The 16,426-nt window shown below is 42.4% G+C and overlaps 1 protein-coding gene across 1 annotated transcript in view; it reads right to left on the bottom strand.

Moving 5' to 3' along the window:
- TAF5 (TAF5 RNA polymerase II, TATA box binding protein (TBP)-associated factor, 100kDa) overlaps positions 1-16,426 on the bottom strand; it is a 20,854-nt gene that overhangs the window by 3,255 nt on the left and 1,173 nt on the right. The window contains exons 2-8 of the mRNA XM_011977536.1: positions 12,660-12,897; positions 7,363-7,678; positions 6,140-6,303; positions 5,892-6,027; positions 4,075-4,195; positions 2,566-2,695; positions 413-577 (exon numbers count right to left, since the gene is read on the bottom strand). Of these exons, the coding sequence (XP_011832926.1) occupies positions 413-577; positions 2,566-2,695; positions 4,075-4,195; positions 5,892-6,027; positions 6,140-6,303; positions 7,363-7,678; positions 12,660-12,897 (1,270 nt within the window). The remainder of the gene's footprint in view (positions 1-412; positions 578-2,565; positions 2,696-4,074; positions 4,196-5,891; positions 6,028-6,139; positions 6,304-7,362; positions 7,679-12,659; positions 12,898-16,426) is intronic.

The following is a 16,426-nucleotide window of genomic DNA, read 5'->3' as shown; positions in this document are numbered from 1 at the left end:
CCAGGCCGGAGTGCAATGGTGCGATCTCAGCTCACTGCAACCTCCGCCTCTTGGGTTCAAATGATTATCCTGTCTCAGCCTCCTGAATATCTGGGATTACAGGCGACTACCACCACGCCCAGCTAATTTTTGTATTTTTAGTAGAGAAGGGGTTTCACCACGTTGACCAGGCTGGTCTCGAACTCTTGACCTCAGGTGATCCGCCCACCTCGGCCTCCCAAAGGGCTGGGATTACAGGCGTGAGCCATTGCGCCCGGCCCCAATTTCAAATAAGTTACAAATGCAAAAGCTTCTCAGAAAGTTGATCCTCAACAATGGAAGTGTAAATGAATTTGGCTGGCTGCTGTAATTCCCAACAAGAAACCATTCTATTCATTGAATACACCCAGTCATAAGATCACAGTGTTCTTACCGAGCTACTCGGTCATGGCCCCCTGACACAAAATAATATCCATATGGAGAAAATTGTGTGTCCCATACTGGATAGTTGTGTCCTTTATATCCCACCAAACAAGTAAATGTTTGAAGGCTCCACAATCTAACAGTTCCGTCCTCTGAAGAGGAAAGCAGATAGTTCCTGAGAGAAGAGAAGGTAATATATTTGACTCCCAGAGTAACCTTTGGTCACCTGTCCAGTTTTATATACATTTGAATACATTAAATATTTTATATACACTTGAATATTTTACATATATTTGAATATATTAAATATAGCTAACATGCTACATCTCACTTTTAATTCATTCATGCAATTCACAGTAGGTATCAACTGAAAGAACTAACCAAACTAATGTTAGCTCTGACACTCTACATACACCGAGCACCTACTGAATGAGGTAAGATGATACAGAAACGTACGGAAAATCAGTCCTTTACAAGAAAAAAGTACCGGGGTAATTACCAAAGTATAGTCAAGTAAGGTCAATTGAGAAAGTTTAGGAAATGTGATATGTCACTTAAAACTCAACAATTTTTGACCCTAAAATAAAGATGCTATTTTCCTATGCTGTGTATGCTATTTAAGAATTAAAAAGGAAATGTCTTTTGAAGAAAAAAAAAAAAACACTATAGACATGCTAATAATTCTCTACCTTTTTCAAGGATAAACACAACGGATTGGTAGTCAGAAGGTATTACAGTTTTCACTGAAATCAGACGTTTCCCTCAAGTAAAAATGTATCATCTGGCAAAACCTTATCAAACAACAAAAAACCTAATTCTCAAAGTTTCATAATGATGAAATCTTGATGAATGGAAGGTTATTATCTTTTTTTCTTTTCTTCTTTTTTTGAGATGGAGTTTAGCTCTTCTTGCCCAGGCTGGAGTGCAGTGGTGCGATCTCGGCTCGTTGCAACCTCCGCCTCCCAGGTTCAAATGATTTTCCTGCCTCAGCCTCCCAAGTAGCCAGGATTACAGGCGGGCACCATCATGCCCTGCTAATTTTTGTACTTTTAGTGGAGACGGGATTTTCCACGTTGGCCAGGCTGGTCTCGAACTCCAGATCTCAGGTGATGCGCCAGTCTTGGCCTCCCAAAGTACTGGGATTACAGGCATGAGCCACTGTCCCTGGCCTGAAAGCTTTTATCTATCCAAGTAATATACTAAGGGTATTATGAATACAAAACACCCTCCCCCCATTTTTACAGTGTTAGAGATCATGAAAAATAGGCAAATACCTATACACATAGGATGACATTGTAATCATACACCTAAAGGGAAACAAAACCAATTTCGAATTTCCTTTTTCATTTACTCTTAGTACTTTTGATTATAGAAAGATAAATCCTCAATTACTAGCTAATATGCCATTAATGTCAGGAATTTGTCTTAAATTTGATGAAGCAGCCAGAAGACACAATGCAGGGACCCAATTGAAGCATTTCAACCCCTAATGGAGTTCTATAAAACTAAAGCTTTGGTTGGTTATTTACCATTGGGTAACACATAAAAATAATTAAAAAAGAAAAAAAAGAAAAGAAGAAAATACTAAAGCTAATTTTTAAAACCAGTAAGCCCTGAAACTGTGCATTTTGATTCTATAAATTTGAGTATACAGGCTGGGCGCAGTGGCTCACGCCTGTAGTCCCAGCACTTTTGGGAGGCCAAGGTGGGCAGATCACCTGAGGTTGAGAGTTCAAGACCAGCCTGACCAACATGGAGAAAACCTGTCTCTACTAAAAATACAAAATTAGCCAGGTGTGGTGGCGCAGGTCTGTAATCCCAGCTACTTGGGAGGCTGAGCCAGGAGAACCACTTGAACCCAGGAGGCAGAGGTTGCGGTGAGCCGAGATCACTCCATTGCACTCCAACCTGGGCAACAAGAGTGAAACTCCGTCTTAAAAAAAAAAAAAAAAAAAAAAAGAGTATACATTAAATTGCTACCGTGTACAAACATCAGGATTCAAAGATGAATTAGCAAACGGCAAGATTCTAAAAGATAATGAACGACAACCATGAGATTTTTATCAGAATTTTCCCAGTATTTGCATAATGTTTCCAGTAGTTGACTTTTATATAATTTCAATATAACATAGCAGTATTTAATTTTTATTGTTTGTATTTTACCTATCCGGACTGAAGCTGGCTCCATAGACAGGCCCACTGTGACCATACAAAATCTTCAACTCACTTGCTGTTTTCTCATCCATGATTCTTTCTAAGACATCATCTGATTCTTTGTCTATAAGACTAAGATCTAAAATGGTCCAGAAATATTGATGTTTTAAAAGTACATTCATCAAAACTTTTAAAGTAATCATACCACAGTTCAGGAGAGGAATTAACATTTGAAAATTTCCTCCTATATACCAACCACACTGTGCTAATCCCTCTAAATTAGGTGGTATCATCTCAGCGTGTAAAAGAAGAAATTGACATTCAGAATAGATAATTTGCTAGAGTGCACACAGCTACTCAGTGTGGGAACCAGGACTGAAACTCGGTTTCGCTCACTATGCCACAGTGTTTCACAAAAATGAAAACTATGAGCCAGGCATGGTGGCTCACACCTGTAATCTCAGAACTCTGGGAGGCTAAGGTAGGCAGATTGCTTGAGCTCAGGAGTTCAAGACCAGCCTGGACAACATGGAGAAACCCTGTCTCTATAAAAAATAAAAAATTAGCCAGTGTGGTTGCACACACCTGTAGTCCCAGCTACTCAGGAGGCTGAAGTGGGAGGATCACTTCAGCCCAGGGATTGGAGGCTGCAGTGAGCCGTGATCACACCACTGCATTCTAGCCTGGGCAACAGAGTGAGACCCCATCTAAAAAAAAAATAAAAATAAAAATAAAAATAACCTATAGACGTATTAAAATAATTTAAAATACATTGTTTTATTTAAATAATAAACTTTATCTCAGGCCGGGTGTGGAGGCAGGAAAATCGCTTGAACCCGGGAGGCAGAGGTTGCAGTGAGCCACGTATAATTCTGGCACTTTGGGAGGCCACACAGGCGGATCACTTGAGGTCAGGAGTTCGAGACCAGCCTGGCCAACATGGTGAAACCCCATCTCTACTAAAAATACAAAAATTACCTGGGCATGGTGGTGGGCACCTGTAATCCCAATTAGTGGGGAGCTGGGGAGGCTAAGGCAGGAAAATCTCTTGAAACTGGGAGGTGGAGGCTGTAGTGAGCCGAGACTGCACCACTGCACTCTAGCCTGGGTGACAGGGTGAGACTCTGTCTCAAAAAAACAAAAACAAAAAAACTTTCAAATAAAATCCTGACCTTATTTGTTCTTTATTAGCCATTTTTATGACTAAAACAGGAAGTACCATCCCTTAAAGATTTTTCAAGATTTACAAGCAATCATAAAATGTTAGATTTTTAACTTTAAGTTTTTTAGCCTAATACTCATTCTACAGATGAGAAAACTGAGGCCTAAAGAAATTAAACCAGTCTAGCATCCCAGTCACTCCAAAGCTTTTTTCACTGTTGGGAATGTTAGAATCTTGAGTTAAAGTAAAATCAAGTGAATTTCTGTAAAGAACACAATCTTCTGTGTGTTTTTCATGGAATCAAGATTGGTGTAGACTAATGGCAAGTTCACATTCCAAAAGGTCATCTCAGTTACCTGATGCTTGTTTGACACTACGAAGCTTTTTGGGTGTTACAGACCACACTCTGACAGTTGAATCTGCAAAACCTCCAGCAATCAGACTAGAATCATCAGTGACATCCACTGCAGTGAGACCCTGCCAATAAAAGGTTTAGACTAAACAATACTATTTTAGGGTATTCAGAGTACAGAACAGGAAGCAAATGTTAATCATTTTCACACTATACTAAATATATCCTCAACATCCTATTTTAAGGAATATATAAAGACTTTTTAAATCCTTGATTTAAAATATTGGCCAAGCACAGTGACTCACACCTGTAATCCCAACAATTTGGGAGGCCGAGGCAGGTGGATCAGCTGAGATTGGGAGTTCGAGACCAGCCTGGCCAACATGGTGAAACCCCATCTCTACTAAAAATACCAAAATTAGCTGGGCAGGATGGTGGGCACCTGTAATTCCATCTACTTGTGAGGCTGATGCAAGAAAATCACTTGAACCCAGGAGGCAGAGGTTGCAGTGAGCCGAGATCGTGCCATTACACTCCAGCCTCTGTCTCAAAAAATAAATAAATAAAAAAAATAAAATATTAAGTTTGGCCAGGCGTGGTGGCTCATGCCTGTAATCACAGCACTTTGAGAGGCTGAGGCGAGTGGATCGCCTGAGCTCAGGAATTTGAGGCCAGCCTGGCCAACCTGGTGAAACCCCGTCTCTACTGAAAATACAAAAATTAGCCAGGCATGGTGGCTCATGCCTATAATCCCAGCTACTTGGAAGGCTGAGGCAGGAGAATCACTTGAACTGGGAGGCGGAGGTTGCAGTGAGCCGAGATCGCACCACCACACTCCAGCCTGGGTGTCAGAGCGAGACTCTATTTCAAAAAAATAAAATTAAATTAAAATAATAAAATAAAGTTTATATGACTGGGCACAGTGGCTCACACCTGTAATCCTAGCACTTTGGGAGGCCGACGCGGCCAGATCACTTGAAGTCAGGAGTTCAAAACCAGCCTGGGCAACATGGCAAAACCCTGTCTCTACTAAAAATACAAAAATTAGCCGGGCATGGTGGCAGGTGCCTGTAATCCCAGCTATTCAGGAGGCTGCAGCTAAGGCACAAGAATTGTTTGAACCTGGGAGGCAGAGGATGCAGTGAGCCGAGATCTCACCTCTGCACTCCACTCGGGCGACAGCACAAGACTCTTGTCTTTAAAAAAAAAAAAAAAAATTGATAAATAAGTTTACATAAGTACTTAAACCAAGTTCAACAGAGATGAACCACAATTTGCTACTCCTCAAAGGCTAGCAGAATTCTGATCAGTGAAACAAATGCCATTAAACATTGCCTTCTATTCTGTGCAGTATCCAATTCTCTTTTCCTGACTGCTGTCTTTAAATTATATTAAGAGTTTAAAGGCTGGGCATGGTGGCTCACGCCTGTAATCCCAGCACTTTGGGAGGCCGAGGCGGGCAGATCACAAGGTCAGAGATCGAGACCATCCTGGCTAACACAGTGAAACCCCATCTCTACTAAAAATACAAAAAATTAGCCGGGTGTAGTGGCGTGTGCCTGTAGTCCCAGCTGCTGGGGAGGTTGAGGCGGAAGAATAGCATGAACCCAGGAGGCGGAACTTGCAGTGAGCCAAGATTGCGCCACTGCACTCCAGCCTGGGCGACAGAGCGAGACTCCATCTCAAAAAAAAAAAAAAAAAAAAACAACAGAGTTTAAATAACAAAACTCCATTTTAGCTAACACATTTGTTTCTCTCTTAATGGTAAATCATCATTCTACATGACTCTCCAGGCAGAAACCACCCAATTAGTTTACCAACCTGGTAAGCATTGAGAAATGTATAGAAACAAATGGAGGGTAAGCAGTCTGGCCCAAGGCGCACTCGTTTGGTGGTTTCTTTCATATTCATTATCTTATCCAACTTATCTGAATCTTTCAACTCAGGAAGAGGGATTCTGTGAAAGAAAAAGAGAGTCAAAATTACCTTTTGACTATTAACAAACTTGAACTCTCTATAACATATTGTCTCATACCTCCACACACAAGTTCCTGAAGCTTTTTCCTCACCTGTTCTGAGGTGGAGCATTGGGATCTTGTTTTTTGCTTTTGGATCCAATACTATCTTTTTTAGGCTTCTTCTTTTTAGGTTTTCCTTCTTCATTTTCTCCCTCTTCATCCTCATCATCCAAAGGTACCTCAATTTCTGGTTCTTTTAATAAACCAAAAAATACCTACAAGTCAAAAGAGTCAACATTTTTTAAATTATTTGTTCATTAATATACCCATTTTACATCGATAGGATAAATTACAATTACAAAATAGTAATTTACACTCTGAAGCAGGGTTCTGTACTTGTCTACCCAATAGCCATTCTCCCCTTTTTCCTTACTAACAGAACCCTGATTTTATTGGAGTAGCAATGTGCTCAGTTAAATCATTTCTGTTTCCAGGCTCCCTTGCAGCTAGGAATGTCCATATAAGTATATTGGGTACGGTTGTATAAAAAAAAATTGTTTTCCTGATTAAAAAGGGAAAGCTTCAGCACAGATATGCCTTTTGTCCTCCCCCTTCTTCCTTCTTGAAATGGAGCTGCAATGCTGAAACTGCAATAGCCATTTGTGAGCACAAAGAAAGCCACATTCTAAAGATGGTGGACCAGAAACTAGAAGGAGCCAGGGACCTTTATGGCACTGTGGAGCCTTCATGCCAGCCCTGGAAGGCCTTCCTCTGAAATTCATTTTATGGGAGAAAAATTATTTGTTTCAGCCACTGCATTCAGGGTTCTATAAAATGCAACCATACCCAAATTGTCACATATAAACATCACCCTTAGAACACAAAATTTTATATACAGTATAAAATTGTTGCCAAGCGGCCAGGCACAGTAGCTCACGCCTGTTATCCCAGCACTTTGGGAGGCGGAGGCGGGTGGATCATCTGAGGTCAGGAGTTCGAGACCAGCCTGGCCAACATGGTGAAACCCTCTCTACTAAAGTAAATACAAAAATTAGCCGGGTGTGGTGGCGTGTGCCTCTAATCCCAGCTACTCGGGAAGCTGAGGCAGAAGAATCACTTGAACCTGGGAGGTGGAGGTTGCAGTGAGCTGAGATCACGCCATTGCACTCCAGCCTGGGTGACAAGAGCAAAACTGTCTCAAAACAAAAACAAAAACAAACAAACAAAAACATCGTTCCCAAGCTAGCTGTAAGAAAAATGTGTAACTTATGTAGATGGAAATGCTACAATTTTTCATAATCTGCATTATAGAGTTCTTAGGTTCATTCCCATACCTTTGATTTGTTTGCCTCTCGTTTAGCCTCTCCTGCCAAACTTCCCACCATCGCATCTATCTGTTGCTTACTACGCGGCATCCCATCAAAGATGTCAATGTAGAGGTGCTCCTGAACTATGTTCCATATCTGATTGTTCTGTTTCTCCTGAAGATGCCTCTTCAAGAGTTGGTACGAGTCACGGGAAATACGCAGAACAAATTTACTTGTTCGAAAATCCAACATGGTCTCATTCCCTTTCATGTGTTCCTTTTTGGTAAGACTAGATAATACACGTAGGTCATCCTGGTAATAACATTCCTGATCTCCATGGAACCTGTTTCAGTGATTTTAAAAAGTCATTTTTCAATGTAATCATTAAGGGATCTGCCTCTCCCCCATATATTTATAAACCATCCCAGAATATTTTCAGTGTAGTAGTCTAAAAAATCCTGAACTAAACTGTAGGATAAGAAGTAACTCATTTCAAAATGATTATAATTCAGTTTCTGAATTTATTCTAAAAATGAACAAATGTAAATCTCTAATGAAATGTATCACAAACATTTTAAGAAAAGAATTTAAATATCCTAAGTGAAAAATAATATACCCACCATTGGTAGACAGTTTCTTTAGAATGGAGACATTTAAAAGAAACTGGTAGACATTTGAAAATATAAGAACCCTTGCTTTACTAAATGTTATGGTTTCTCAAAACCCACTTTTAAAAGTTTTATTATGAAAATTTCAAAGGTATACAATAGAAAAGAATATAATGAACTCAGTGTACACATTACTCAGCCTCTCAACAATAATCAATACATAACATTCTCATAAAACCCATCATTTTTAATGATTTCCTATATTCATTGGAAATACGTACCAGACATATTTTTAAAATATCAATACTTTAATATGATCACTAAACAACAAACTAAGTGGAAGTACTCACTGCTGATACCAATCAGTGAGTACTTCCACTTACTCACTATTACCAAAGACAATAAAATAAAGCCTTTAGCCTTGATAACAACTAGTAAATTTGAATGTACTTGTGTTTTTACAACTCTTAATTTTCCTAAGAGAGTAAAATTAAAGACAATATATTTGGCATTCACTAAAAACAGCAACCAATGCAAAAACATTTTTAAAACAATAACTAAACATATTAGGGCTCCAGCTCTGAAAAACAGATAGCCAACAGATTTCTAAACTGTTAAGTATGTTACCCCACTACAACTCATCAATATATGATCGAAGATTTGAATAAAATTAGAAATCTCAGCCTCTTATATCAGTAACTGCCCATTATCCTCCTGTGGTGATGGGGGTCCTGGCAAGGGATAAGACTGTCCATAAAGGAAAGACAGAGAATCTCCTATGATATTCCAGCTTCCTATGTGGGGAGACAGCTACACCATGAGACTGGAAGAGCAAAAAGGTTTTTCCTTCTTTTTTAGAGACAGGTTCTTGCTCTGAAGCCCAACCTGGAGTGCAGTGGTTCAATGCAGCCTCAAACTCCTGGGCTCAGGGATTCCCCTTGCCTCCGTCTCCCCAGTAGCTAGGACTCCTGTGCCACCATACTTGGCTAATTTTTGTTTACGTGATCTCGGCTCACTGCAACCTCCGCCTCCGGGGTTCAAGTAATTCTCATGCTTCAGCCTCCTGAGCAGCTGGGACTATAGGCACGCGCCACTATGGCCAGCTAATTTTTTGTATTTTACTAGAGATGGGGTTTCACCATGTTGGCCAGGATGGTCTCGAACTCCTGAGCTCAGGCAATCTGCCCACCTCAGCTTCCCAAAGTGAGGGATTACAGGCATCAGCCACCGTACCCGGCTCAATTTTTGTTTACTTTTTGTAGAAGCAGGATCTCGCTCTTTTGCCCAGGCTGTTTTTTTTTTTTTTAATTTTTTAATTTTTTATTTTTTTGGTGAGACGGAGATTTACTCTTGTTGCCCAGGCTGGAGTGCAATGGCGCAATCTTGACTCACTGCATCCTCCACCTCCCGAGTTCAAGTGATTCTCCTGCCTCAGCCTCCCAAGTAGCTGGGATTACAGGCATGTGTCACCACGCCCGGCTAATTTTGTCTTTTCAATAGAGACAGGGTTCACCGTATTGCCCAGGCTGATCTTGAACTCCTGACCTCAGGTGATCCGCCCGCCTCAGCCTCCCAAAGTGCTAGGATTACAGGCGTGAGCCACTGCGCCCGGCCTGTTTTTGTTTAAGTGACAATGTCTATGTTGCCAAGAATGGAGTGTTTCGATGACAGTACTTTAAAGAGAAATTAGCTTCTAGAGTAGAAGTTCTGTCGTCAGCCTTTCTTAGTTTTTTTTTTTTTTTTTCCAAAAACACTTGGCTACAGAACGTTTTGCTTTATATACTTCCTATTGGCATCCTAGTATAATGAATTACTATAATGGCATAGAAGCCAGGGGTTCCAAGTTCTACTGTTCCTCTATTACTACTACCCTGTGTTAAATGATAAATCTTGACTTCAGACTCTATTGCTTGTATTAAACATTTCTCATTCAGGCTGGGCCCGGTGACTCACACCTGTAATCCCAGCACTTTGGAAGGCCAAGGTGGGCAGATCACCTGAGGTCGGGAGATCAAAACCAGTCTGACCAACATGAAGAAACCCCGTCTCTACTAAAAATACAAAATTAGCTAGGCATGGTGATGTATTCCTATAATCCCAGCTACTTGGGAGGCTGAGGCAGGAGAATCGCTTGAACCTGGGAGGCGGAGGTTGCAGTGAGCCGAGATGGTGCCACTGCACGCCAGCCTGGGCGACAAGAGCGAAACTCCGTCTCAAAAAAAAAAAAAAAAAATTTTATTCACCCTGCTAAGCAAGGCCTCCTTTTTTTTTTTGAGATGGACTTTCGCTCGTCGCCAAGGCTGGAGTGCAGTGGCACAATCTCAGCTCACTGCAACCTCCGCCTCCCAGGTTCAAGTGATTCTCTTGCCTCAGCCTCCTGAGCAGCTGGGATTACAGATGTCTGCCACCACACCCGGCTCATTTTTGTATTTTTTAGTAGAGATGGGGTTTTGTTATGTTGGCCAGGCTGGTCTCGAACTCCTGACCTCAGGTGATCTGCCCACCTCAGCCTTCCAAAGTGCTGGGATTACAGGTGTAAGCCACCACGCCCGGCCTGCCTCCTTCTTAAATACTACTTTCCCTTGGCTTCTATAACTCAACTCTCCCCTGGTTTTCTTCCTGTATATCTCCTCTACGTGGCCATTAAATCTGGAGCTCCTTGGGCCTAGCCCACTTACTGGCTTATTTCATACTCTCCCCTAGTCAACCTCATCCATATTCATCAATAATGCATACAACTCCGATTAACAGTTATAATCCCTACCTCTCCTCTGAGCTCTCATATATCATCTACCTATCAACTTGACATTTCTTAAATGAGTCAAAGGCATATTCAAATCAGAACTCAAAATTATTCCAAGGTCTGACAAATCAAGTCCTCTTCTAGGGTTTTCTGTATCAGGAATTGGCTCCCCTATCCAGCTGGAGGGGCCAGAAAACTGGAGATTTCAATGATACCTCCATCTCCCTCACCTCCCTAGCCAATCTATCAAGTGTCTCATTCATGACTCTGTCTACTTCTCTTCACCTCTACCACAACCTAGTCCAGTGTTTCCGAACAAGGGTGCTACTAGCATTTTGGGCAGGATAATTCTTTGTAAAGTGGGACTACCTAGGTGCACATATTAGAACATTTAGCATTCCTGCTCCTCTGCCCAGTCATTATGACAATCAAAAATGCCTCCACACATTTTCTTTTTTTTTTTTTTGAGACAGGGTCTCACTCTTGTCATCTAGGCTAGAGTGCAGAGGCGCAATCTCAGCTCACTGCAACCTCCATCTCCCAGGTTCAAGCAATTCTCCAGCCTCAGTCTCCCAAATAGCTGGGATTACAGGAGTGAGCTACCACATCTGGCAAATTTTTGCATTTTTTTGTAGAGACTGGGTTTCACCAGGCTGGTCTAGAACTCCTGAGCTCAAAGTGATCCGCCCGCCTCAGCCTCCCAAAGTGCTGGGATTAAAGGCGTGAGCCGCTGCACTGGGCCACCTCTACACATTTTCAAATGGTCTAGTGGAAGGAGCAATTCCACCCCCAGTTGAGAACCACTGCAATAACTTCCAAAACTTGTCCCTATAGTCATTCTATACCCCATGTGTTTCCCCACTGCATAGAAGTCCTTTCAAAGTATATAATAATGACATGGTCCTTTAATGACTCTGTAGCAGAAATGACTCTGTAGCAAAAAGGCTTCACTCTCCCCAAATACCCATTTTTCCTGTCTTCCTCCAAAAAAGAAAACCTGAATATCAGCTGGGCACATAGACACTTAGGTAAAGACCACATTTCTTATTTCCCCTGCAGCTAGGTGTGGCCACTGACTGTTAAGATATAAAAGGAAGAAGTGTGTGCAGTTTCCGTGTGCCCTAACTGCTGACTGGCACACTGATGTGACTGCTTAGAGCAGGAAAACCATCTTATGCCACAAAGTGGAACATGCATGAAAAGCATGGGAGAGCAACAAGACTGAGGGAGCTTGGGGCCCTGGTAATGAAGAACCCACCACACCAATCCCGAATGTCCCACCTTTATGAGAAAAATAAATAAACTTTTACTGTATTTAAACCTCTGTTGTTTGGGTTCTCAGCTACTCTTATTCTAATCTAATCCTAACACTGCTTCCTAGTGTTCTTAAGATAAAGGCAAAAATAAACTTTTATTTATGCCATTGCTGATGAGTTTTCAGTGACTCTCAATGAAACCTAATCCTACCCAATACAACTCCCTACTGCTCTTAGGATAAACAAAAATCTTCAATATGGCCCAAGAACCAGCCTATTCTTTTTTTTCAATGCCTTCACTTTAACAATAGAACCTGCCTACTGTTCCAGTCCCTAATTCCCAGCTTCATGGTATACCACACCCCCATCCCATTCTCTGCTCCAGCTACCCTGGCCATCTTTCAGCCTCTGTACCTACCAGAATCCTTCCCATCAGAGAGCTTTAATACATACTTTTCCCTCTTTTCTTCATCTGGCTAACTCCTACCTAATCTTCAGATATCAGATCTCACCTCAAGTATCATCTCCTCTGGAAGCCTCCTCTGACTTCTCCAGCTAGATTAAACCCCACATTTTAAGTTCTCATAGCCTTAGGTACCTCTCCTTCACAACGTACATTTTAAGTTGCAGTCTTACATTTGTGTAGTTACAGATGTGAACATATATGCACGCGCACACACACTATGTGTGTATATATATATGTAAAAATGTACATACTTCTCAAAGAATGACTTTGCTTCATTCTCATGTTGATTGTAGACTAGCTCCAAGTACATGTGCACAAACAGAGGATAAAAGAGTTGGGATAACTCTGCCCGATGGCAGTCCAGGGAACATTCAATGAAGTGTTTCAGTCCACTATAGTATTCTTCATACATTGTGGGATCTCCTTGTTGGCTGTAGGCCGACAACACAGCACTGACATCTGGCTGGTCTTCCACAGCAACACTTCCAACTGTTTAAAAAACAAAAAACAACTTTTAAGAAAATGACCTATTATGACCATGTGACTATGGCTGTTTTGTTAAGGCCCAGAGGTGAGTTGTTGCTCAGATTGTTGTCTCTTTCTTCCCAACGTCTCTTCCTCAACACAATCACATAATCTTTTTTTTTTTTTTTTTTTTTTTGAGAGGGAGTCTCGCTCTGTCACCAGGATGGAGTGCAGTATGGAGATCTCAGCTCACTGCAACCTCCGCCTCACAGGTGAGTCTCTTGCCTCAGCCTCCCAAGTAGCTGGAACTACAGGCATGCGCCATGCCCAGCTAATTTTTGCATTTTTAGTAGAGACAGGGTTTCACCATATTTGCCAGGATGGTCTCGATCTCTTGACCTTGTGATCCTCCCACCTCGGCCTCCCCAAGTGCTGGAATTACAGGCATGAGGCACCGCACCTGGCCCACACAGTCTTTTTTTTTTTTCTTTCTTTTTGAGATGGAGTTTCAACTCTTGTCGTCCAGGCTGTAGTGCAATGGCACGATCTTGGCTCACTGCAACCTCCGCATCTCGGGTTCAAGCAATTCTCCTGCCTCAGCCTCCTGAGTAATCCTACCCAATACAACTCCCTACTGCTCTTAGGGTAAACAAAGATCTTCAACATGGCCCAAGAACCAGCCTATTCTTTTTTTTCAATGCCTTCACTTTAACAATAGAACCTGCCTACTGTTCCAGTCCCTAACTAATTCCCAGGGCATGGTGGTGCATGCCTGGGATTACGGGCATGCACCACTATGCCCCCTAATTTTTGTATTTTTAGTAGAGGGGGGGTTTCACCATGTTGGCCAGGCTGGTCTTGAACTCCTGACCAGAGGTGATCCACTCGCCTCCCAAAGTGCTGGGATTACAAGTATGAGCCGCCGGGCACAGTGGCTCATGCCTGTAATCCCAGCATTTTGGGAGGCCAAGGCAGGCAGATCACGAGGTCAGGAGATCGAGGCCATCCTGGCTAACATGGTGAAACCCCGTCTCTACTAAAAATACAAAAAATTAGCCGGGCATGGTAGTGGGTGCCTGTAGTCCCAGCTACTCGGGAGGCTGAGGCAGACGAGTGGCGTGAATCCGGGAGGCGGAGGTTGCAGTGAGCCAAGATCGCGCCACTGCACGTCAGCCTGGGCAACAGAGCGAGACTCCATCTCAAAAAAAAAAAAAACCAAGTATGAGCCACCGCGCCCAGCCATAATCTTTTAATGGAATTTTTTTCACTTGTTTCAGTCACCCAAACCGAAACCTGTCAGCACATCCATATCTTAAGATAACAATAACAGGCCATCACGGTGGCCCAGCATTTTGTGAGACTGAGGCAGGCGGATCACAAGCTCAGAAGTTCAAGACCAGCCTGGCCAACATGGTGAAACCCTATCTCTACTAAAAATACAAAAATTAGCTGGGTGTGATGGCGCGTGCCTGTAATCCCAGCTACTCGGGAGGCTAAGGCACGAGAATCACTTGAACCCAGGAGGCAGAGGTTGCAGTGAGCCAAGATCGCACCACTGCACTCCAGCCTGGTGACAGAGCAAGACTCCGTCTCAAAAACAAAAAAAACAATAACAAGAAGAGTCAATATTCCTCCTGGAACTACCTTATGTTAAAGACAAATTGTATAAAAGATGGTATGTGCAAATCAAACAACTACATTAACTTTCTCTCAACGCTCTGTTCAAATGGCACCCATTACCACCAAGCCATGCACTGCAGTAATATTTCCAGTTCTCTGAGCCACCCAAGCACTGTGTAACATTCCTGTAACATATCCTATCCCGTGTTCCCTTCACATTATATACATCTCTTACCCCTTATAAAATGTAACCACTTAAGGGTGGGAAGGACCATGCCCTATTTATATCTTCAAAAGATAGTTATATGCTTAAAACAATTTCCATAACCAGCATTTCAAAACAGAAAACGTAACTATTTATTTGTAACACAGCACCACCTAACAATACATCTGTCAATTAAATCAGAATTTGGTTGTTGGAAATATTTGTAAGTTGCCATTATAGTACACTTCGCTCTTTACTGCACAAATGTGATAATTTCTTTGGTTACTCTGATGGCCTCTTTTCCTCCTTACTGATTTCTCAGTTATGATCTATAATTAGGTCAAGTTTCTGAAGAGATAGGAGATTACAGCAAAATAACCAACAATATAATTCATCTTATAGTTCATTCACAAAATTCAACATTAAAAAAGATTCCTCTCAAACACTTTTTTTTTTTTTTTTTGTAAAGACGGAATTTTGCTCTGTTGCCCAGGCCGGAGCACAATGGCGCTATCTTGGCTCACTGCAACTTCTGCGGTTCGCCTGCCTCAGCCTCCCGAGCAGCTGGGACAACGGCACATGCCACCACGCCCAGCTAATTTTTTGTATTTTTAGTAGAGACGGGGTTTCACCATGTTGGCCAGGCTGGTCTTGAACTCCTGACCTCAACTGATCCACCTGCCTCGTCCTCCCAAAGTGCTGGGACTACAGGCGTGAGCCACTGCGACCGGCCTTCAATCCACATCTGCACACATTTCTATTTATGGATTACAATGAGATATGAATACAATGCTATGTATTCGTACTTCATTTCTGGCAATGCTGCAAAGATTAGGCCTCATACAGATTAATTTGGCTAAAAGCTCTGCACTGGATAATTCAATAAACATTTATTGTCAGCTCAGGATCACCTCTGAGACCTTATATTGTATATGAGTTTTACTGCATGGATTTGTGACAACAGTTGCTGTGAGAAAGCAGTGGCTCAGGTGTCAGGAACACATACAGAGGCATAAACTTATCCATACCAAACATTTTACATATACATATTACAAGTGCCTCACGTGGCCGGGCGCGCTGGCTCACGCCTGTAATCCCAACACTTTGGGAGGCCAAGGCAGGTGGATCACTAGGTCAGGAGATCAAGACCATGCAGGTTAACATAGTGAAACCCCGTCTCTACCAAAAAGACAAAAAAAAATTAGCCAGGTGTGGTGACATGTGCCTGTGGTCCCAGCTACTTGGGAGGCTGAGGCAGGAGAATCGCTTGAACCTGGGAGGCAGAGGTTGCAGTGAGCCGAGATTACACCACTGTAGTCCAGCCTGAGAGACAGAGCAAGACTCCGTCACAGAAAAAAAAAAAAAAAAGAAAAAAAAAACTTTTTAGCTGAGATTCACGGGGTACACGACGTGCAGGATTGTTACAAGGGTATATTGTATGGTGGCTGGGCACGGTGGCTCACGCCTGTAATCCCAGCACTTTGGGAGGCCGAGGCTGGTGGATCATATGAGGTCGGGAGTTCGAGACCAGCCAGACCAACATGGTGAAAGCCTGGCTGTACTAAAAATACAAAAATTAGCTGGCCGTAGTAGTAGAAGCCTGTAGTCCCAGCTACTCACGAGGCTGAGGCAGGAGGATCGCCTGAACCCAGGAGGCGGAGGTTGCAGTGAGCCGAGGTCGCACCACTGCACTCCAGCCTGGGCAACAGAGCAAGGCTCCGTCTCAAA

Source organism: Mandrillus leucophaeus, unplaced genomic scaffold (assembly GCF_000951045.1).
Source record: "Mandrillus leucophaeus isolate KB7577 unplaced genomic scaffold, Mleu.le_1.0 Scaffold18, whole genome shotgun sequence".
Classification (NCBI taxonomy): domain Eukaryota; kingdom Metazoa; phylum Chordata; class Mammalia; order Primates; family Cercopithecidae; genus Mandrillus; species Mandrillus leucophaeus.
Note: the sequence above shows the minus strand (reverse complement) of the source record. Positions and strands in the feature narration are given on the sequence as shown.